The following is a 20,169-nucleotide window of genomic DNA, read 5'->3' on the forward strand; positions in this document are numbered from 1 at the left end:
GGGGATCCTTGGCGGATGTGCGTCAAGTGGCAGCAGAAATGCGGCGACACAGCTTGCGCGTCACTCGTGCAATGCACGTAGCCGGGGTGTGGCTGTGCAGACTACCGTGCTCCAGGTTCCGATACGGCCGACGTGGGCTGTGACATCGTTGGTTGGTAGGATTGCGGGACTCATCTCGCTCACCACGCTTTCGCTCACCACGCTCTTGTCTCTCGACACATTGCGCCACGTCTCCTCTCTCGACACATTGCGCCGCTCCTTCCTCTCTCGACACACTGCGCCTGCAGAACCCCCGCGACCCCCGCGACCCCCGCGACTCCAGACTCCGCCGCCCCCATCTGCTGCAAATTGCGCCCAGCAGCACACACGACACGCCAGACGGGCAAGACTCGCAGCACGCCGGAGCTTGCGGTCGGGCAGCAGCCATGGTACGCTCCGCCCTCGCCGCCCTCGCCACCGCCGCCGCCCACGAGGCGCTGCAGACGGACGCTGACCGAGTGCACTTGTAGGCGGTAACCAAGCGCGCCGGGCGCAAGAAGGACGCAGCGCGGCCAGGGCAGCCACAGTCCCAATTTGCAACCAAGGCCGTCTTCGAGAGCACCAAGAAGAAGGAGGTGGGCGTGTCAGACCTGACGCTGATCAGCAAGATCTCCAACGAGGCCATCAACGACAACCTGAAGAAGCGCTTTGAGAATGGCGAAATCTACGTGCGTGTCCGTGACGCCGCACACTCGGGGCACCCCAGCTGACGGCCGCGCAGACATATATTGGACACGTGCTGGTGTCGGTCAACCCCTTCCGGGACTGTACGTGGCCGCTGCGAGGATGAGGATATGCGGCGCCGGCATGCTGACAGCTGGCAGTGGGCATCTACACCGAGCAGGTCCTGGCGAGCTACAAGGGCAAGAACAGGCTGGAGGTATGGTGCATTGGGCCCCCGTAGACGGCCGTCTCTGACACATCCCAGGTGCCGCCGCACGTCTTCGCCATCGCCGAGTCCGCCTACTACAACATGAACGCCTACAAGGAGAACCAGTGCGTCATCATCTCCGGCGAGTCCGGCGCAGGCAAGACAGAAGCTGCGAAGCGCCTCATGCAGTACATCGCCAACGTCTCGGGCGGAAAGAACTCGCAGATCCAGGAGATGATGGACATGGTCCTGGCCACAAATCCGCTGCTCGAGTCGTTCGGAAACGCAAAGACGCTGAGGAACAACAATTCGTCGCGATTCGGAAAGTACCTCGAGATCCACTTCAACGCCCAGGGCGAGCCCATTGGCGCCAACATCAACAACTACCTGCTCGAGAAATCGCGTGTCGTCGGCCAGATCACAAACGAGCGCAACTTCCACATCTTCTACCAGTTCGCAAAAGCCGCGTCGCCGCAGTACAGGGGTCAGTCAGGTCACGAGTCCGACTGCGAAACAGCTGCTAATTCGAGCAGAGATCTTTGGCCTGCAACAGCCGCAATCGTACCTCTACACAAGCCGCTCGAAATGCTACGACGTGCCGAACATCGACGATCACGCCGAATTCCAGGACACAGTGAATGCCATGAAGGTCATTGGATTACAACAGGCGGAGCAGGACAACATTTTCCGGATGCTGTCCGCGATTCTGTGGCTCGGAAACGTGTCGTTTGTGGAAGACGACCAAGGCAACGCTGCCATCGCAGATCAGTCTGTAGTCGATTTCGTCGCCTATCTCCTGCAAGTCGAGTCGGCGCACGTCAACAAGGCTCTCACAATCCGAATCGTCGAGACAAGTCGCGGCGGGCGCAGAGGTTCCGTGTACGATGTCCCTCTGAACATTGCACAGGCTTCTTCGGTGCGAGACGCTCTTTCCAAGGCCATCTACTTCAACTTGTTCGACTGGATTGTAGAGCGCGTAAATGTTTCGCTGAAGGCGCGAGGCTCCTCCGCCTACTCCATCGGTATCCTGGATATCTATGGATTTGAGATCTTCGAGAAGAACAGCTTCGAGCAGCTTTGCATCAATTACGTCAATGAAAAGCTCCAGCAGATTTTCATCCAGCTGACGTTGAAGGCGGAACAAGAAGAGTATGAGCGAGAACAGATCAAGTGGACACCGATCAAGTACTTTGACAACAAGGTCGTGTGCGAGTTGATCGAGGAGAAGCGACCACCGGGTGTCTTCGCGGCACTGAACGATGCTTGCGCTACAGCCCACGCCGATCCTGGAGCCGCCGATCAGACCTTTGTCCAGCGATTGAACGCGCTTTCGTCGAACCCCAACTTTTCGCCCCGTCAAGGACAGTTTATCATCAAGCATTACGCTGGAGAGGTGGCGTATGCGGTAGAGGGCATGACTGACAAGAACAAAGACCAGCTCCTGAAGGACTTGCTCAACCTCCTTGGCCAGAGCTCAAACACTTTTGTTCACACACTGTTCCCCAACCAGGTCGATCAAGACAACAAGCGGCGACCGCCCACGGCCGGTGACAAGATCAAGGTCTCGGCAAACGATCTGGTCACCACGCTCATGCAAGCCCGGCCGTCCTACATCCGTACCATCAAGCCAAACGAAAACAAGTCGCCGAAAGAGTTCAACGAAGCCAATGTACTGCATCAAGTCAAGTATCTTGGTTTGCAGGAGAACGTCCGTATTCGCCGAGCTGGTTTCGCTTCCCGTCAGACCTTCGACAAGTTCGTGGAACGCTTCTTCTTGCTCTCGTCCAAGTGTGGTTACGCTGGAGAGTACATCTGGACAGGAAGCTACGAACAAGGCGCCAAGCAAATCTTGAAAGATACCAACATTCCCGCCGAGGAGTTCCAGATGGGTGTAACGAAGGTCTTCATCAAGACACCAGAGACGCTGTTTGCACTAGAGACGATGCGCGATCGCTACTGGCACAACATGGCCATTCGAATCCAGCGTGCGTGGAGGAACTACCTCAGATACCGTATCGAATGCGCCACGCGCATTCAGCGCTTCTGGCGCAAGCTGAACGGCGGCAAAGAGTTTATCGAATGGCGAGACCAGGGTCACAAGGTTCTTGCTGGCCGGAAGGAGAGGCGGAGATACAGTTTGGTCGGATCCCGGAGGTATCTGGGCGACTACCTGGGTATAGCAAACAAAGGCGGTCCGGGAGAGGTTATCGCCCAGGCTATTGGAATCTCCAGCAACGAGGAAGTCCCCTTCTCGTGCAGAGCGGAGACACTCGTCTCGAAGCTTGGTCGTTCGAGTAAGCCAGAAGCTCGCATGCTCATACTAACCAAGAGGAATGTATACATCGTAAAGCAGGTACTCGTCAACGGTCAGGTCCAGATCCAGGCCGAGCGAACAATACCAGTTGGCGCTATCAAGTTCATCAGCGCGTCGAAGCTCCAGGATGACTGGTTCTCCATCGGCGCTGGCTCACCAACAGAGCCTGACCCGCTCGTGAACTGTGTGTTCAAGACAGAGTTCTTTACTCAGCTCACAAACGTTCTACGAGGATCGCTGAGCCTCCAGATCGGCGACACGTAAGATTCTATCGCTCGAATGTGACGCACGACATGTTGACCATGACAGAATCACCTACAACAAGAAGCCTGGTAAACCTGCTCAGGTCAAGGTTGTGAAAGACCCTGGTGCCCGCATCGACATGTACAAGAGTGGAACTGTCCACACAGGTCAGGGCGAGTCACCAAGCTCCTCATCGAAGCCAACACCAAAGGGCAAGCAAGTCGCCGCCAAGCCCATCACCAAGGGTAAGCTCCTGCGGCCCGGCGGTCCTGGTGGAGGCCCTTCGAAGCTTGCCAGCCGCCCTGTGCAACCACGACCTGTGCCCGCTCCTGCCGCTTCTCAGTCACGAGCAGTGCCTCCTGCCCCAATGCCAGCTGCAGTCCAACCGCGACCCGTACCAGCCGCTACACCTGCTGCATCCACACCTCAACCAAGACCCGTACCGCAACCCGTTGCAGCCCTCAATGGGTCAGCAACCCACACAAGATCGCCATCAGCATCACGAGCCCCTCCCCCTCCCCCACCTCCTCCTGCCGCACCTGCCGCACCCAAGGAACCCACCTTCAAGGCACTCTACGACTTCGCCGGCCAGTCGGCGGGCGAGCTGAGTCTGCGAAAAGACGAAATCATCCTCGTCACCCAGAAAGAAAATAACGGTACGCCCCCCCCCCCCCCCTCCTTCACGCCCTCCTCAGATGGACTACGCATACTAACCTATTCTAGGCTGGTGGCTAGCATCGCGCCTCGACAAGTCGGCCTCGGGCTGGGCTCCCAGCGCCTACCTCGAGGAGCACGTGGTCAAGACGGCGCCCCCGCCGCCGCCCGCGCCCGCGCGTCCCGCAAACGGGAAGCCGAAACCGCCTGCGCCGCCCGCCAAGCGCCCTGCGGCGCGCAAACCCGCCCCGGATAGTAGGGATAGTGGGTACTCGGGCAGCGCGAGCGAGACGGGCGCGAGGGATAGCAGTGGTAGTATTGCGGGGGGACTGGCAGAGGCACTGAGGGCGAGGCAGCAGGCTATGCATGACCGGAGGGATGAGAATGACTGGTAGAGAGCGTGGATGGCGTTCTGCGGTGGATGCGGAGATGGGGTGAGAGTGTGTTTGATAGTCTTGGCGAGATGGAGGTGTTGCAATTTTTTTCAGTACAGTGAAGCCACGGAAACGCGAAGTGACGTGACGCATGAAGACTTCTGACGCAAGATTCCCCAGAGCAGTGATCGTGAAGTGCGATTGTACCATCGCCAGCCATCCAAGCGCTCTGGACATGTCCTCGGCGTGGACTCGACTTAATGAGGAGAGAAATGTCATCAACAACGAAAAAAGGAGACCATTGCTCGACATGCCCACAGGCTGTATGCACCCCGTAGAAGAAAATCCGCTCGCATTGAGCGCCCCAAGCACCCGTCCAACGCCTCTTTCAAGCCCCTTCCTTCTCCCCCGCGCTAGAAGATCCACTGAAAGCTCTCCTTGACCTCAAAGCCCACTATGCCTCTGCGTTTCGTTAGCTGACTCCCTCTCTCTCTCTCTCTCTCTCTCCTTGACCATGCAGCGGGGACATAACTCACCGGATATCAGTACTGCTCGCGCCAACCAGGACCTCGAACGCGCCCTCCTCGGCGATCCACGCGCCGGCCAGCCCCAGACTCGTGTCAAAGTATCCGACCGAGTACTTGTCCAGCTTCATATGCACCGCCTTGGTTTCGCCGGGCTGGAGGATCACTTTGCTAAAGGCCTGGAGTTCCTTCTCCGGCCGCGGCAGCGCGGATTTGGGGTCGCGGATGTACGCTTGCACAATCTCTGCTGCTGGCGCTGTGCCTGTGTTTGTGACCTTGACAGTTAGAGTGACGTGACCCGTCTCGGTGAGCACAGTGCTGGACAGGGTTGGCGCGGCGTATGAGAAGGTGGTGTATGTGAGGCCGTGGCCAAAGGGAAACAAGGGCACAATGCGAGAGCGTTCGTAGTGACGGTATCCGACGTATATGCCCTCGCCATACACGGTCTTCAGGTTCTCACCCGGCCAGTTGTGGAACGCGGGGTTGTCCTCGATACGCACGGGGAAGGTAGTCGGCAGTTTCCCACTGGGGGACGCATTGCCCAGCAGCACGTCTGCGAGCGCGTTTCCGGCTTCCTGGCCTTGGTACCACGCCTGTAGGATCGCGGGCGCGCGGTGCACCCACGGCATGCTGATGGGTGTCCCGGACTGGTTTACGACAATGGTGCGCGGGTTGGCGGCGAGGACGGCTTCGATGAGGGCGTCCTGGGAGCCGCCTTTGGGGAGGTCCATGGTCTGGCGGTCGTAGCCTTCCGATTCCCATTCTGCGTCGAGTCCGACGACGAGCACAGCAACGTCGGCGGCTGCGGCGGTGGAAGCGGCTTCCGCGAGGCGATTGATGCCATCTTCTTCCTGGTAGCCAATGCGGCAACCACCGTAGTCGTGGCGGCGGCCGATGATGGATACTTTGCTCGCAGGACGAACTTCGCTGGTCGATTCAATTCGGATTTCAACGGGTTTGTTGGCGGTAAGATGGATGGATTTGAGGACGTCTTGAGACGCGGAGAACATGGCTTCGCCCTCTTCGATCCAGTCCCAATTGTCGATGAAGAGCTGGCCGTCGAGATACATGCGTCCAGGCCCGACAGAGGCGAAGCTGAAGCTGTGATTGCCGGTTGTCTTCGGGGTAAGAATCGATTTGACCTTGAAAGAGAATGCGGGGAGGAGTTCCATAGGTGCGGAGTCCCACAACCAGAGATCTGTGCTGACTTTGTGTTGGACTACGGCTGGCTCGCCCTTGAACCTGTCTCCGCGGTAGTACTCAAGTCGCACGCCTTGCTGGCCATCTGGAGCCGTGCAGTATGGCGTCGCGAGCGGTAGCCACTTTGAGCTATCGCATCCCTGGGCAAAGGTGAGCTCACCATCGAAACGGTTGCGCATCCCGTCCCATGGACTTGATCGGTAATAAGGGTTGAGACCTGCGCTGCCGCCACCGCTCGCGATCGATCGCTTGACATTTGGTCCGATGAGTGCGATTGTCTTAGCATTCCTGATTGGCAACACGTTGTTCTCGTTCTTCAATAATGTCAACCCCTCGATTCCAGCTTGGAGAATCAGGTTCCTTGTCTCAACATTGTCGATAGACTGTTCGGGTTCTTCGGGCGTCTTGTTGCCCAGGCCTTTCGTGCGGTCTACCAGATAGAGTACTCGCGCAGCAGCCTCTTCAATGTCTTTCGGCTCCAGCTCACCATTTACAAGGGCCTCTTCGACCTGCTCGAACTTCCGCCACTTGGAGGGACCGGGCATCTCAATGTCGACACCGGCTTTTATTGATGGTGCAGTAGCGTATGTGCCTGTCCAGTCGGAGATGATCGCTCCGTTCCATCCCCACTCGCCTCGCAGGATGTCCTTGATGGTGTGTTCGCTTTCATCGGCATGGATACCGTTGACCAAGTTGTATGAGCTCATCAGAGCCCATGGCGAAGCGTCACGGACAGTGATCTCAAATGGCTTGAGGTAGATCTCGCGAAGTGGTCGTTCCGCGATGATGGCATCATAAGCCTTACGTTCGGTTTCTTGCTCGTTCCCAACGAAGTGCTTGATAGTCGCAGCAATACCTTTGCTCTGCAGACCGCGAACATATGAAGCAGCAAGTTTTCCTGTCAGAAACGGATCCTCGGAGTAAGACTCAAAGTTCCGTCCGCCAAGTGGTGATCGATGCATGCACACTGTGGGTGCAAGAAGAACGTTTGCGCCGCGAGCTTTGGTCTCCTCTCCCAGGTGCCGCCCGATCTCTTCCATCATATCTACATTCCATGTCGATGCCATGGAAATACCACACGGGAATAGCGCAGCCTGATTGAGTCAGTCTTGTCGTTCAGGAAGCAGGTGGTAGATTGATTACTCACTGGTGTGCCGTTTGTGAAGAACTCTCCTCGAGCACCGTTAGGTCCATCTGTCGTTTTTATTGACGGTATGCCTTTCTCAGGGATAGCCTTGGTCCGCCAAAAGTCTGCTCCAGCAAGCAGCGAGATCTACTTGCATCAGCTTGTGCAATACAGTAAAGAAGATGGCCCCTCTCGCGTCGATCATGAAGTGCGCTGCGAAGCAGGAGAAATCAAACGTCATGAGATCGCACCGCTTGTTTCGAGTCAATGGTTCCGAGAGTGCATGAGCCATGAAACCGTCCATGAACATGACAGTGTGGGGTCCAAAGCTTCAAACAAGGCTACAAGGGCGGAAAATGCCATACACAACACATACGGCAACCGTCATCTCTTCCCAGTGGTACATACCTGTTCCTCAAGGGTCAACTTTGAGGCCAGCTCCCTTGCCTTATCATCTGGCTTTTCCAGCGAGTACAGCTTCTTCCCTGCCATGGCGTATCCTTCAGGCGGTGAGGTTGGTGTGAGTGACGGTGTGACGGTGTCGACAGGCGTTACCTGGAACGTTGCTTGCTTGAGGTCGATGATTTTATTGTCGTCTTCTGTGGGGCTGAGGGTGCCCAAGTGCACGGTAGTCATTGCGAACGAGCCGGCTTTACTCGTTCGAGGTAGTAGTGGTGGAAGGATTCGAAAGAAGAGCCGCGTGTCACGCCGTTGTCGGCAGGGCGTTGGAGACTTTAACCTGGGAAATCGCACCTGAGGTGACAGAAAACGAGTGACTTAACAAACGTAGATAAACAAACAGTGTCAGTAGTGAATGCTCATCTTTTAGTAGTCTGAGCGCTCAAGACTTGACGCATAGACCACTCATCGCGTGGACCAGAAGAAAGCACATCGAATATCCGGGTGTATTGGGAACAAGCCTTGTACCTAGCTGCGGCACGCATGCTCGTCTCGGATCTACCTCTTGGGTACTATTGGTCGGCGGGACAGTAATGAACCGAAGTTAATGCGCACCAGTATTCATCTGCTGCTGGAGGAGGCTCTTGAACGATTTCAATCTAGATCGAAGCGCGCTGGGGTTTGCCTGTGGCAAATACAAGGGCAAGACGCGTGAGTACGACGCAAAAAGCTTGTCCGAATCGTCCATTGCGATAGCTGGACAGTAATGCACTGGTTGAGTGCATATTGAGGCAGTCATTGCAGTCGACCCACGCGCGCTACTGACCATTCTGGTGAGCAGTCACGTCTGTGATTCGACATTGGCAAGGCGGCGAAGGCGGTCCTGAACTGCGTACCGGGACGCGAGCTCCGGACCTAGTATGGAAGGCTTCCGGAATGCGACGTGAACGGTCGAGTGGTGGAGAAACTGTTGTGACAGGTTAGGCGGGTCGGATCAAGCGGGAAACGACAGCGGAAGGAGGCCCGAGCAACCGATCCCCAGGTTCAACCTTCCGCCGGCCCGCCAAGCGGCAGGCACGACCGCCCTCACCTTCGAGCACGTGCATGACAGCAGACCCCAATGTCTGCATTACATATACGCGGAAGTCTGGGCGACATGGAGGTATCTACATACAAATCACGTTGATGCCCAGGGGTTGTTCGAATAGTTGCATGTGAACGACTTCACCGCAATTCCGTCGAGACGAGGAGAAGCAGACGCATATTGAGCGGTGCAAGTCATCCCATGTTTTCCGCACCGACAGTCCGATGATGCCAGAAACGAGGTCGTATCCGCTGAGGCGAATCTCACTTCAATGGAAAGACGTCTTCAGCCCATGTACTGAATCAGGCAGATGACCCAACAGCCTTGAGCAAGGGATATGACTACCGCCTGAGTCGCGCCGAATCTCCTTCACACCATAACATGAAACAACATGTGCTCGTCACATATGAACTTTCAAACGTTCAACCTGCTAAAGATATTGTGGGGATATTGTGCGGGGACGATTAAAATTCTGATGTGATTTTGAGCCACATTGACGCCCAGATGACCGGCAGTTGTCAGTTTCGTAACTTAAACCGGTGGTTAAGTGTTTCAAGCATCCAACAGGGCATGACGCAGCCGAACTACGGAGGTATACGCGACCTCGCAGGATGTATCAGGACTCGTGATGCCGCACGTGAGTCTGAGAGCAGATATCGATGATTCGCATCGATGATTCGCATCGGGATTTGAAATTTAGTTCGCCACACATCCTAGCAACGCAGGTGATCAAGTGACCGTGATAGAGACGGGGTTGTGCGACAAAGTTACGTTCATGGGTATGGATAAAAGATCGGCTGTCAAGTCAAACGCCACAACTGCGCGAGGCAGTCTCACATGCTCGCTCCTGGGCTTACCCCATACCTGGTATACAAAACAGCCCGTAAGCCGATACACAAGCATCATGTCCCTGCTCATCATGTATATCGTGTTGGAGAAACACAGTTCGCCAGACGCCTTATCCTGAAAATGAAACTATGCCTCTGCCATCTCCACGTCTTCATTATCACTTGCCTGCTTGATCTCGTCGATACTCTTCTTAAAAGCGGCCTTCTTAGAGTCAACCTCATCGCGGCTGAGATCTCTCATCCAGGTGTTGTTGCGGACAAGCTTCTCCTGTGCTCGCTCGCGCCTTGCATCGTTGAGTGCCTTGAACTGGTCGTTGAGCTTGGAGGCGCCGCTCACACCCGCGCGAATGCCATCCGAAAGGGTAAAGTACTGGATACCGCCAGTGCCGAAGGGCTCACTGTTGATGAAGGTGATGTTGTAGGTCTGCGGGCTGATTGAGACGGTGATTTTGTCGCTGTGCATCACAGCATCGAGACGCTCGTCCTGCTCTGTAGTGTCTTCATCCTTGGCCAGACGCTTCTTGAGGTATGGGTGTTTGACGCTGTCATGATCTACCTCCTCAGTGGGCTCTATCGACTGGTAGGAGGCAAGGTATGCACGCCAGCGCCTAGTCCGGTCAAGTGCATTGGTGTCGAATGTAGGATCGTCCTTCTTGAATAAACGCACAGTAGCTTCCGTCTTTGCGGGATCCTGTGCTGTGGTGAGTAATGGCAGATGGTATTTGAGCAACAATTAACTTACGTAGGTGACACGGTAGGTATCCGCGTCCTTTGCGTACTTCTCAACTGCTTTCCTGTAGCTGATCTCGCTTTTGTGTGAGGTAGTATCGTTGACACGGTCCTTTCTGAACAGATTGTAGATATCAAGGCTCTTGTCCTTGCTGTCAGAGCTGATTACCACCAAAGCGAAGCGGACGAGTGAATTGATGAGCCTGTCAAAACTATACAACTGCCATCCAATGTGCAGGTAGTATCGTCGCAGTGTTTCCTCGATGAAGGACATGTCGGTTTCACCAAGAATCTGATCTTGGAACATCTCGAGGACTTGCTGGTAGAAGTTGGCTGATGACGATGTGTCTTTGAAGAAGTCGTCAGGCTGTTTGTCTAGCATCTTGAGTTGGCGAGCCGCTTTCGGTTCCATGGCCCGACTGACGACCTTACGGACTTCGTCCTCGCTTTCCTTGAGCTTCGACAGACGCTCGTACAGGCAGACAAACATGCGGAAGAAGCAGTAGATCGATGCGTTGGCGTACATATTGTACTCAATGCGTCGGTACGGCTCGTCGTGCTCAATCTCCTTGTCATCGAAGGCCGCGGGCTGTGTCGAGTATTCTACCCAGCTACCAGCGATTTGTTCGTCACGACCGTTGGAGTTTGAGCTGTCTCCAGCAGCCTCATCCTCGATGCCGGATGCGATCTCAGGGGTCGTATCCCTGCTCGCCGACGCAAGACTGTCTTCCTTGTCCTTGCGCGACTTACCGCGTGGATCAAGTACGTCTCGGCGCAGATCGCCTTTCTTGGGCTTTTGGGATCGTTGAGAAACGTCATCGTCAGGGCTTGGTGTGTCATCGCCAGACTCGTTGGGAGTGTCGCGACCCGATGTCTGAACACGTTGCTCAAACTTGGCCTGATCTAGGCCAAAGAACAACGGCACGAACTCTTTGATGAACGGAACTACCTTGGCGTACTCAGTACCGCTGTTGTTGTCCGCAAATGTGATCATGAGGCGGGCGACATCGAAAAGGACCTCCTCATCCTTGAAAGAGAAAGCGTACTGATACTCCGGCTGGGGAATTTCCTGGACCAGGCGCAGACGCTTCTGTTCTTCGTAGCGAACGAGAACCTCATTGGTAAGCGATTTGGGCTGGAACTGGCGCTTGTCGGCCTGCTTGACAGATAGACTCTGATGATCCAGAGACTTCCAGAAGATCTTCTGGGTCTGATCGCGCCAGACACGCTCCCACTCCCGCTGAGCAGCCTTCCAGTCTTCCAACTTGCATTTGAGGCGGTGCAACAAGACCGGCACCACACTCCAGGGCATGGAGAACAGTTCCTTGATGACATCCTTGCCTCGATCGCGACCATAAATCTTCATGATGACACGCTTGTAGATTGTCTCGCTCTGCCCTCCAATACCAGGTGGCAGTACAAAGTTCGTTCGGTCTTCTTGCTTCATGGTGAGCAGCTGGTTCGCAATGGGTTCCAACTGCTGAATCGTGCGACTACAGGCTTCGATGTTGAAGTCGTAGTCGTGGCGCTCTTCTTCGATTCGGTGAAGGCCTTCTTCAAACTGATTCTTGCGGTGAGCAATGAAGCCAGAGTCTTCGGAGGCCCACGTTGGGTGAGATGCCCATTCATCGTTCAGAACTGATTTGCACAATTCATCACGGCCGCTGCATACTCGCTCGCGCTCGCGCTTAGGTAGCAAACGATAGCTGGGTCCAAGGCTGCGGCAGTTAGACAGCGAGACTCGCGAGTTGACAGTCTTGGGACGCGTCTTCTGTTGATCCTCCTCCTCACCCATGAACTTTTTGAACCAAGCGAAGAGCTCTGGATTACCGCCGATGAAGGATTGCGCACGGTAGAGAAGTAGTCTCTTGTCTATCAGGTCCTGTGAGTAAAGGTTGCATAGCTTCAGGAATTCGTTCATTGTGTTCTTGTTTCCAATGAACTTCTTGACTCGGTCAAAGAACGCAAGCTCATCCTGGCTTGGAGTGGTGGTAGTGGTCGGTGGTATCGGTTCGGGCAATGCTGGTGTCAGAGTCGGTGACACTGGAGGTCCTTCAGGTACTGCTTGCTTTGCAGCATGGCTAGTCTTGGTTCGCTTGTTTGCAGCGCCTGTACCGAAATTGCCTCCGCGAACATTCGATGTGGTTGGTTCCTGTGCCATCGGGGCAGGCATCGGTACAGCAACAGGACCTTGCCTGTCGCGCTTTCGCTTGTTGTCGCGATTTGCAGTAGGTGTAGGAGCAAAGTTGCCCATTGGTGGAAGTCGACCCTGGTCTGCGCGAGGTGTCTGCTGAAGGGTTGGTGTCTGACCGTAGCCGGCAGCATCGCCACGCACATTGCTCAACATGACCGCATCCTCAGCATGTCTCGCAGCCTGCTGCTGCGCAGCCCTATGCTGAGCAGCTGATTCTGGGAGGAATTGCTTGAAGTCTTCTAGTAGGTCAGGAGCAGCGTTGAATAGTCCCGTGACTTGAGCATATACGTCTTGGATAGGTTTCGACTCGCGCTGGTAGGTCTGCAGAATTTCCAGGAACTGTTTGTAGATGTCGGGCTGCGACGCAAAACGATTTTTGATCTTGTTAACGTAGCTGATAGCATGGTTGAATTCGACCGGACCGCGCTTTTCAGCACCTATGCCGCCCATCTGAGCGACCTGGACAGCACCATTCAAGGCTTGTACAGGAAGGGCTGCTGCAGCGTCGCCGCTGAGTGCGAGCATGGAGCGACCGGTAGCAGCGGACACTGCGTTCTGAAGTTGAGACACTCCCTGTTGCTCTTGCTGATGCGCAAGCGCGGCCGCCGAAGCAACCGCGTCAGGGTGCGGACGCGTAGTGGTCTCGGGAGAATGCGGTGCGGGACCTTGCTGGCCGAGATTGCGATTGTTAGGAGAAAATAACGACTCTGGGTGCTCAGGTGCCCTTTGCTGCTGAGGCCAAGGTCGTCCCTGCGTCGTCTCGTAGAATGCAGGTTCCTGCTGAGGACCGGTGTTGCCGTTTGCCGCTGCGCTGCGTGATGGAGACAGCGGCCTGGGAGCAGGCATTGTGGAGACCATCGTGCCCATGGGAGTGGTAACTCTGATCGCATTTGGGTCACCGTTCGTTCCGCATTCTATTTTATATCCTGGAGGCAGGAACGTGTTGAAACCCTGGATCAGATTCGGGTTACCAGCGAAAAGAGTCGAAACGCGCTCAATGACACCTGGAGTGTCTATGGCACCGCTCTTGAAATCCTTCATGATGTCCAAGAAGCGGTTGTAAACATCGGGATGATCGGCGAACTGGACTTTGACTTGGTCGAGGTAGCTAAGAGCGTCCTAAGTAAATTTTAGCGGGCATTTCGAACAAGCAGACCCTGGCCGACTTACATTGAGAATGGGCTGCTGGCCCTGGCCCATGCCCATCGCGCCTGGCGGACCAGTAAAGGGCATCAGCATCTGTGCCTGTGTCGGCACCTGTACAGCATGCTGCATACGGGGTGTAGTCTGATCGTGCTGAGCAGGTGCATTGCCGTAAGGACCGGCAACGATGGGTCCACCCATCGGACCAGCCAGTGGGTTTGCTCCTGCTAATGGCCCAGATTGGCCCAGCAGTCCGTTGGGTCCATGTACTGTTCGTGTGGTGGGTGCGACAGCCACAGGCTGGTGAATCTGGATTGGCGCAGAGTGGCTCTGTAGTGCGGCCTGCTCTCGTTGCTGGCGTTCGTGCAGGTCTCGATCGCGCTGCTCAGCTTCACGCTTTGCATGCTCTTCTTGCTGTGCAGCGTGCTGCTGGGCCGCGTGCGACTCCATCATCTCACGCTCTCTGGCCTCGCGCTCGCGCAGCTCTCGTTCCCGATCTGCGTTCGCCTGGTCCTGTGGTGCAACCTGCTGCTGCAAAGTCTGCGAGATGCCAGGTAAGGAGTACGGGGGGCCCTGTGGCATCGGGTGTCCTTGCGCGGTTGATGCTCCCTCCGTTGAGGGCGCTCTTTGCGCAGACTGGTGGGGCGATGAGTGTGGAGGCTGGCCAGTGAAGCCAGGTAGTGGCGGCAGATTTTGGTTGTGGGCTGTCGCACTGCTCGACGAGTAGAAAGGGGTCCCTGCAGATGAGTCAATCGTGGGTTTGGTTTTACGGTTCGCGTGAGGCGTACCAGAAGGCGGGGGGAGCACAGGCCCTGGGCCTTGCGCAGGTGACGCATGTGTGAGAGCTTGTGCATTTGCGTTGCTTGACCTGTCGTTGCAATGACGGTTAGCGCTCATGTCCAGTATATGTGATGTATGAGGATGCTCGATGGCTGCTTGGTCCCTGACTGCTGGCGCAATCAGGTCGCAGGCGGGACTCACGCACCCATAAGGGTCGAGCGGTCGCGCGGACTGTCGCTGGTTTTGCTCTGTTTGTTGCTGCAGGTTTTGTCCAGGCGCAGGTGCCTGTGACTGTGGCCAGCCTTCGCGATGTGCTGGATTCATCTCGGCGTTTGCGATCCCTCGGCTGTAGGTGGAGCTGCGTGGTCGATGGGGCGACGCGTGGCCGGCCTGAAGCCAGTTGTGAAATCGCAGAAGGTTCGATTACAGCTTCAGACAAGCGCTGCAAGTCAAGTGTGCGTGGTCGGTGCTCAGTGGTGGCTGTTGTGCAGCTGTTAGCAGGCTATTGACTGTGCCAGCTCGAGCTGGTGTTGTTCTTGGATTTTGGCGATAGAGACGCCTGAAAAAGCAGGGCTAACGCCGTGAAATTATTTCGCCATATATTGCGACCACGTAAGAGCTCTTTGCATAGTCGAACCTGTGATGGTGTGGTTGTAGCTGGAACGCTCCTTCCCTCCGTCAGAACGCTCTATCCTGTTAATCCGGGCCGGGGCTAACCTTGTTCGGATCTGCGGCGAATCAGAATGCCGACCGATGACGGCCTCACGCGTTTGGTTTCCTTGGAAAAGGGTTCATGCAAATCACAATCTGAATTAAACGGGAACAGCGCGATAAGCTGCGGTTGCAGTCATTCAAACAATTTGTCACGGAGGCGTTGAGATGGTGGGAGACCCGGGCTTCCTTCAGAATGCGTTCTCACGTAGAAAGTAGTCAGAACTCAGAAATGAATGGGTATCATTGAACAAGACTCCTGATATCTATACAAGCCACAAAACGTCTGAGATCGCCGGAACCTTATGAACCCTGTTGCTCCTTATCTTCTTCATCAAGGGGATTGTGTTTGTGCACAAAATCATCTACCCACTCCTCAATATCATCTGCCTTGTCTGTGAACCAGTCCCACCAATGCTTGTGCACCGGCTTACTGCTTGCTGCAGGCGGTGCGCTTGATGTAGCACTCGCGGATACCGACGCGCTGCCTTCGAGAGACGCTGTCGTAGCCTCAAGACCAGACGCCGAAGCGGCAAGGCTCGACAGTGAGGACGTAGTTGCAGACATGGTCGCTGCAGAGGGTGGTGCAGAAGTCAGCGAGTGGGTGTCGACAGGATCGTGAGGTGTCTCGTCGGCCGAGTCCTCATCGTCGTTGTGTAAGCCCACAGGTTTCAGTGGAAGCCGAAGGGTGCCATTGTTAGGCGCGGGTATCAGACCAACTGAGTCGCAAATGATATTGTAGAGCTCGATATTCTCTGAGACATGCGTTAGCGTAATGCTTGCTGAAACGGAGGCGCCCACTTACGGAACGGCTTCATGCGACTGCCAGGCGTGTGTGGGAACGCGGGGCCGCGAGCGACGAAGACCGCCCTCATGAGTGGGTGTTCGTGGTCGTAGCCGTGTAAACCTCGTGGATGGTATATTTCACCCTTCTTCTTGCCCTCTTCGACGTTGAACTCGCTCTTCGTCACGATCGCCCAGCCCGCCTTTGGTATGATCCAGAGCGGTGCAATACGATCGTTGTTTGAGAAGTGGTAACGCTCAGGCATGTTTTCGCGCAGATAGATCTCGATATTTGGATTGTCCCCGTGTTCATGTACAAGTTTGTCGTACAATGGGTAAAGGCGGTCTCGGTTCTTAGGTCGCAACCCATACAGAGGCCAGCCGTCAACGTGTGAGAGCTCGTCTGGATCGATCAAATTCTCGAGCTGGATCATACGGGACACATCGGTGGTGGCCATACCATGATCGGAGACGACAACGACGTTCACAATGTTGGTGAGATTGCGCTCTTGTAGACCTTTGAGGATGCCACCGACCATGGCATCCGCACTGGAGATGGTCTGGCGAATCTGCGTGCTATTCGGTCCGTATCTATGGCCATCGCCGTCAACATTGGGTACATACGCTGCGATGAGTTGCGGTCGAGGCGTGCTGGCCTTTGCGCCTATGTCCATGGGACCAGGTACATCGAGCAGGTCCATGATACGATCGACTTTCCTGTCCAACACTTCTGAGCCGTTGTATTTGTCCACATAGGCGATCTGCTGGTCTTCTATGTGAGCTTCGGAGCCTGGCCACATGTGCACTGCGGTTCTGACGCTCTGCCTCTCTGCTGTCACCCAGAAGGGCTCCCCGCCCCACCAGAATGGCTGCAGACTACGCTCGGGATCGGTGTAGTAGAACTCCTTCTGCAAGTTCGGATCCCAGAAAGTGTTCCCCACAATCCCATGCGCTTCGGGATACATACCAGTGGCCATTGTGTAGTGATTGGGGAATGTAACGCTTGGGAAGCTGGGTAGCATGTACTTCGGCGAGATGCCTCGCGCTACGAGGTCATTGAGTGTAGGTGTGAGGTTGCGGTGTAGAAAATCGGCACGAAAGCCGTCGAGCGAGATTAATATAGTTGTCGGTGCGAAGAGGGAGGTTCCGTTCGAGGCAGCTGTTGCTGCGAACGCTGCGATCTTACTGTCCCTGGGTTTCGAGAGACGGTACACGAAGGCAAGCAACACGAAGAAGAAGCCGATGATCGATGTGTATATGCAAATGCTTCGCCATCGTCTCGAGCGCTTTGCCTGCATGTATTGTCAGCCATAATCCTGCCAGGCTTGCCATTGATCATGCCTTCTTCAGCGCCTTGGTCGCGAGGAGCCGCTGCTGATCACTCTCAGAGCTACGTTCTGACCGCAATAGATTTGACGTCGATTCGCCGGCTGCTTCCTCAGTGTCATATATTGGCGTGCTTGCCCCGGTGCTGACGCCTCTCTTGCGCTCTGTCATCTCCGCTTTCTTTCGGCCACCATCGCGCTTCCCGATCTTTACACCGGAACCGAACAGGCCAGAGGTGCCCTCTTCCTGTGTCAAGAGTCGCTCGCGCTCGTCCTCTGATTCCAGCAGATCATGGTCGTCATCCGAGTGCTCAGCCGAAGGCCGGAGGTCATAATCATCACTGTCTGAGCCGTTGTCATAGTGGGGAGCGCCTGCGGCCCTGCCGGCATCCACTCGTGATTTCGACGGCATTTTCGGTGTTTTCTAAAGAGTTGGCTATCGAGCCATCGCGAGGTAGTGTGTTGCACAGCGCTGGTGTTCAAAACTCTAGTCTGGGCACCTCAATCGCCCGGTGCGCTAGCGTCGTGTTTCATGCAGGGACGTGGATCACCAACGCCAGACCATTCCCAGTAGTGCAGACACATTGGCGAGTGCGAGTCTAGGATACACTGTCAGAATAACTATATCGTTGATCCAAAGCTAAGCAGTTGTTATATTCGACTTGGTGGTCAGTCTTCAAAACATTTCGATGACCACAATGCCATTGGCATCAACCCACTTTGACCCAGTTCCAGACGCCTTGCCTTTCGAACACAGCCAAAGGAGCAGCCACGTATGCTCTACAACCTCTCCCCAGCAGTAGAGTCGAAAGACTCCCAATGATTCTTGAGCCCCATTCTCTCGATGCAGTGTTGTTGCCCAGCCCAGCAGACCGCTGCAAACATACTCGCAAAGTGACAACCAAAGATCGCGTTGTGCATTGGAGGACCACCGCGTGCAATCGACACGCCAGAAGCCACGCTCATCGCTCTGTAAGTTTCTCCGTATGTTGAGTGGTTCGAAGCGAGTCGGATTCTTGGTCTTAATTACTGCGAGATGCTTTGTAATTTGTGAAGGTAGAGCTTCAGGGCGCGCCACTGATATGACTGGCGGGGGCGGGAACGCATTGATTGAAAGCTTTGAAAAGTCCACCTCGTCTGTGGTGATCTGAAGTCCATTGCGAAGGGTTGGAGTCGCGTGACTGGGCAGGTTCGCAGCCTCATATAACATGCTAATATCCATGTCGTTCTGAGCATCGTCCTCCACCGGGGCTGGCAACGATTTTTCCTCAGCTATCTTACTCTTTTGTAATCGATCTAGACTGAGTCCGTGAGTAGACCGGTCGGAGGGTTGGGCAAAGTCCTCATCTTCACCATCATCGACATCGGACGTATCTGCAGAAGTTGTTGAGTAGGTTTCCTGTAATTGACTTTGCAGAGCCTGCAATGCCGATTGCGAATCTTCGATGAAGCCAGTGTCGGCGCCGAGACCATCAGAACTCGTCTGCAGCTCTGCCTCGCTTCGCGCAAAGCTCGACTTGGGGGTCGCACGTCTCCGCCAACTTAGGTAGCTCCGGTCGAGTTGAGCCAAGCGGCTGATTGGCCGCACTGACGCATCCTGATCCAGATGATGTTCGTCGGCGGGTACATCAGATGGAAAGCTACCGTACGACTCTTTGCTGGCTGTGAGTGCGGATGTGTTGGTGGCTCCTCCGTTTGCACTGGTCCTGCCTCTCGTAGGTGAGGTTTTCGGCTGCCGTTCGATCGTCTGATTTACGCTAGCTCTTTTCCGCACTGGTTTATCGCGTTGAATCTGACGAGGTGAAAAATCGATGTAAGCATTCGCAAGATCTCGAAAGAGCTGGTCGTTCTGGCGTGTTGCAGGGGTAGAGATGTGAACAAGGACTTCGTCGCTCATGTTTGCAGCCAAGTGTGCGTGGAGATTGCACAGTTGACATCATGCGCTAGAGAGAATGTATATTGATTCCAGGTCTCGTGGTGCACCAAAATCTTGTTTCGAGTGTAGTAGACGTGTGAAGTTGCAGCCTTGCGTTCACAGAAGGTGACCTGCCTGGCTTGGCAGACTAGCCGTAGGTACAAAGGATAGGACCTGGAGCGCCTCTTACTCATCCCGCCTCGACTGAGCACCTCCCCGCCATCGTTGCTTTGCTTCATCAATGTGTTTTTCTTGAGATGTGTATCAGCGGACCATGGCACTGATCTTGGTCACCATGCGTTACCTACCTAGCAAATGCCTCTTGATCGTGGACGCGCTTCGAGAGCCTGTACCGCGTGTCGCAAACAGAAGACGAGATGCTACGAATCAGCCAGGGATCTAGCCTGTCTCCGGTGTAAGCATATCGGGCAGTGGTGCTCTCTAGAGCTAGACAGCACGGCATCCGCTGTTCGTCACGACCATCAATTGAGCAACGCGGATGTTACACAACATCAAGATGATGCGAGATATCTGACCCCATCACAGCTTGCTTTTCACCTGGTTATCAAAGAAGATTTGAGCGTCTGGAGAGACTCGTCGAGAGACTGTCGAGCAGGGTCGCGAAATTGGAGACCAAAGCCGCAAGATCTAGTGACCAACAGCCAGTGCAAGTGCGTGGTCCGCAACAGCTCAGCGGGACTTCAATACCTGATAAGGAATCTGCGCCACTAATCGTTCTTCGCGAGGTCGCTACAGAAACGGGCATCCGGATCCCAGACCGAGCAGGCATCATTACTCCTTTACACAACCTAGCAAACAACATCATCCTGAAGGGCTGATCGATTCCGATGACGCAATCTTCCTACTGTCGATATTTCAGCAGCATTACGGGCGGTGGTTGTCGTTCGATCCT

General features: G+C 55.1%; 6 protein-coding genes across 6 annotated transcripts; 2 read left to right on the top strand and 4 right to left on the bottom strand.

Moving 5' to 3' along the window:
• The first annotated feature begins 176 nt into the window (after window positions 1–176).
• Window positions 177–4,888, top strand: M421DRAFT_416918 (myosin IC heavy chain). The gene is made up of 8 exons (XM_033591253.1): window positions 177–428; window positions 510–707; window positions 761–806; window positions 864–919; window positions 968–1,394; window positions 1,444–3,484; window positions 3,534–4,123; window positions 4,191–4,888. The coding sequence occupies exons 1-8, from the start codon at window positions 426–428 to the stop codon at window positions 4,514–4,516; spliced, it is 3,687 nt and encodes a 1,228-aa protein (XP_033452435.1). The 5' UTR covers window positions 177–425; the 3' UTR covers window positions 4,517–4,888.
• A 79-nt stretch (window positions 4,889–4,967) lies between these two features.
• Window positions 4,968–7,534, bottom strand: M421DRAFT_286149 (glycoside hydrolase family 3 protein). The gene is made up of 2 exons (XM_033588977.1): window positions 7,367–7,534; window positions 4,968–7,313 (listed from the first exon to the last, which is right to left on the bottom strand). Exon 2 carries the CDS (start codon window positions 7,284–7,286, stop codon window positions 5,028–5,030), a length of 2,259 nt encoding a protein of 752 aa, XP_033452436.1. The 5' UTR covers window positions 7,287–7,313; window positions 7,367–7,534; the 3' UTR covers window positions 4,968–5,027.
• A 1,829-nt stretch (window positions 7,535–9,363) lies between these two features.
• On the bottom strand, window positions 9,364–15,164 carry M421DRAFT_416921 (uncharacterized protein). The gene is made up of 5 exons (XM_033591254.1): window positions 14,728–15,164; window positions 14,531–14,610; window positions 13,770–14,479; window positions 10,419–13,718; window positions 9,364–10,367 (listed from the first exon to the last, which is right to left on the bottom strand). The coding sequence occupies exons 1-5, from the start codon at window positions 14,844–14,846 to the stop codon at window positions 9,804–9,806; spliced, it is 4,773 nt and encodes a 1,590-aa protein (XP_033452437.1). The 5' UTR covers window positions 14,847–15,164; the 3' UTR covers window positions 9,364–9,803.
• Window positions 15,165–15,472: 308 nt separating this feature from the next.
• On the bottom strand, window positions 15,473–17,801 carry M421DRAFT_416922 (Phosphodiest-domain-containing protein). Its single transcript, XM_033591255.1, has 3 exons — window positions 17,358–17,801; window positions 16,039–17,308; window positions 15,473–15,988 (listed from the first exon to the last, which is right to left on the bottom strand). Exons 1-3 carry the CDS (start codon window positions 17,751–17,753, stop codon window positions 15,537–15,539), a joined length of 2,118 nt encoding a protein of 705 aa, XP_033452438.1. The 5' UTR covers window positions 17,754–17,801; the 3' UTR covers window positions 15,473–15,536.
• A 150-nt stretch (window positions 17,802–17,951) lies between these two features.
• On the bottom strand, window positions 17,952–19,341 carry M421DRAFT_416923 (uncharacterized protein). Its single transcript, XM_033591256.1, has one exon. It carries the CDS (start codon window positions 19,236–19,238, stop codon window positions 18,018–18,020), a length of 1,221 nt encoding a protein of 406 aa, XP_033452439.1. The 5' UTR covers window positions 19,239–19,341; the 3' UTR covers window positions 17,952–18,017.
• A 73-nt stretch (window positions 19,342–19,414) lies between these two features.
• Window positions 19,415–20,086, top strand: M421DRAFT_286202 (uncharacterized protein). Its single transcript, XM_033588979.1, has one exon. The coding sequence runs from the start codon at window positions 19,572–19,574 to the stop codon at window positions 19,986–19,988; it is 417 nt and encodes a 138-aa protein (XP_033452440.1). The 5' UTR covers window positions 19,415–19,571; the 3' UTR covers window positions 19,989–20,086.
• Window positions 20,087–20,169: the final 83 nt, after the last annotated feature.

The sequence above is a fragment of the Didymella exigua genome (genome assembly GCF_010094145.1).
Source record: "Didymella exigua CBS 183.55 unplaced genomic scaffold M421scaffold_4, whole genome shotgun sequence".
Lineage (NCBI taxonomy): Eukaryota > Fungi > Ascomycota > Dothideomycetes > Pleosporales > Didymellaceae > Didymella > Didymella exigua.

Coding starts and splice junctions, on each gene's coding strand:
- M421DRAFT_416918 (XM_033591253.1), top strand. Junction 807..863: donor GGTCAACCCCTTCCGGGACT/GTACGTGGCCGC, acceptor GACAGCTGGCAG/TGGGCATCTACACCGAGCAG. Junction 4,124..4,190: donor CACCCAGAAAGAAAATAACG/GTACGCCCCCCC, acceptor AACCTATTCTAG/GCTGGTGGCTAGCATCGCGC.
- M421DRAFT_286149 (XM_033588977.1), bottom strand. CDS start 7,286: ATGGCATCGACATGGAATGTAGATATGATGGAAGAGATCGGGCGGCAC.
- M421DRAFT_416921 (XM_033591254.1), bottom strand. CDS start 14,846: ATGAATCCAGCACATCGCGAAGGCTGGCCACAGTCACAGGCACCTGCG. Junction 14,480..14,530: donor TGTGCTCCCCCCGCCTTCTG/GTACGCCTCACG, acceptor ACTCATCTGCAG/GGACCCCTTTCTACTCGTCG. Junction 10,368..10,418: donor ATACCTACCGTGTCACCTAC/GTAAGTTAATTG, acceptor ACCACAGCACAG/GATCCCGCAAAGACGGAAGC.
- M421DRAFT_416922 (XM_033591255.1), bottom strand. CDS start 17,753: ATGCCGTCGAAATCACGAGTGGATGCCGGCAGGGCCGCAGGCGCTCCC. Junction 17,309..17,357: donor CGACCAAGGCGCTGAAGAAG/GCATGATCAATG, acceptor CAATACATGCAG/GCAAAGCGCTCGAGACGATG. Junction 15,989..16,038: donor CAGTCGCATGAAGCCGTTCC/GTAAGTGGGCGC, acceptor CGCATGTCTCAG/AGAATATCGAGCTCTACAAT.
- M421DRAFT_416923 (XM_033591256.1), bottom strand. CDS start 19,238: ATGAGCGACGAAGTCCTTGTTCACATCTCTACCCCTGCAACACGCCAG.
- M421DRAFT_286202 (XM_033588979.1), top strand. CDS start 19,572: ATGCCTCTTGATCGTGGACGCGCTTCGAGAGCCTGTACCGCGTGTCGC.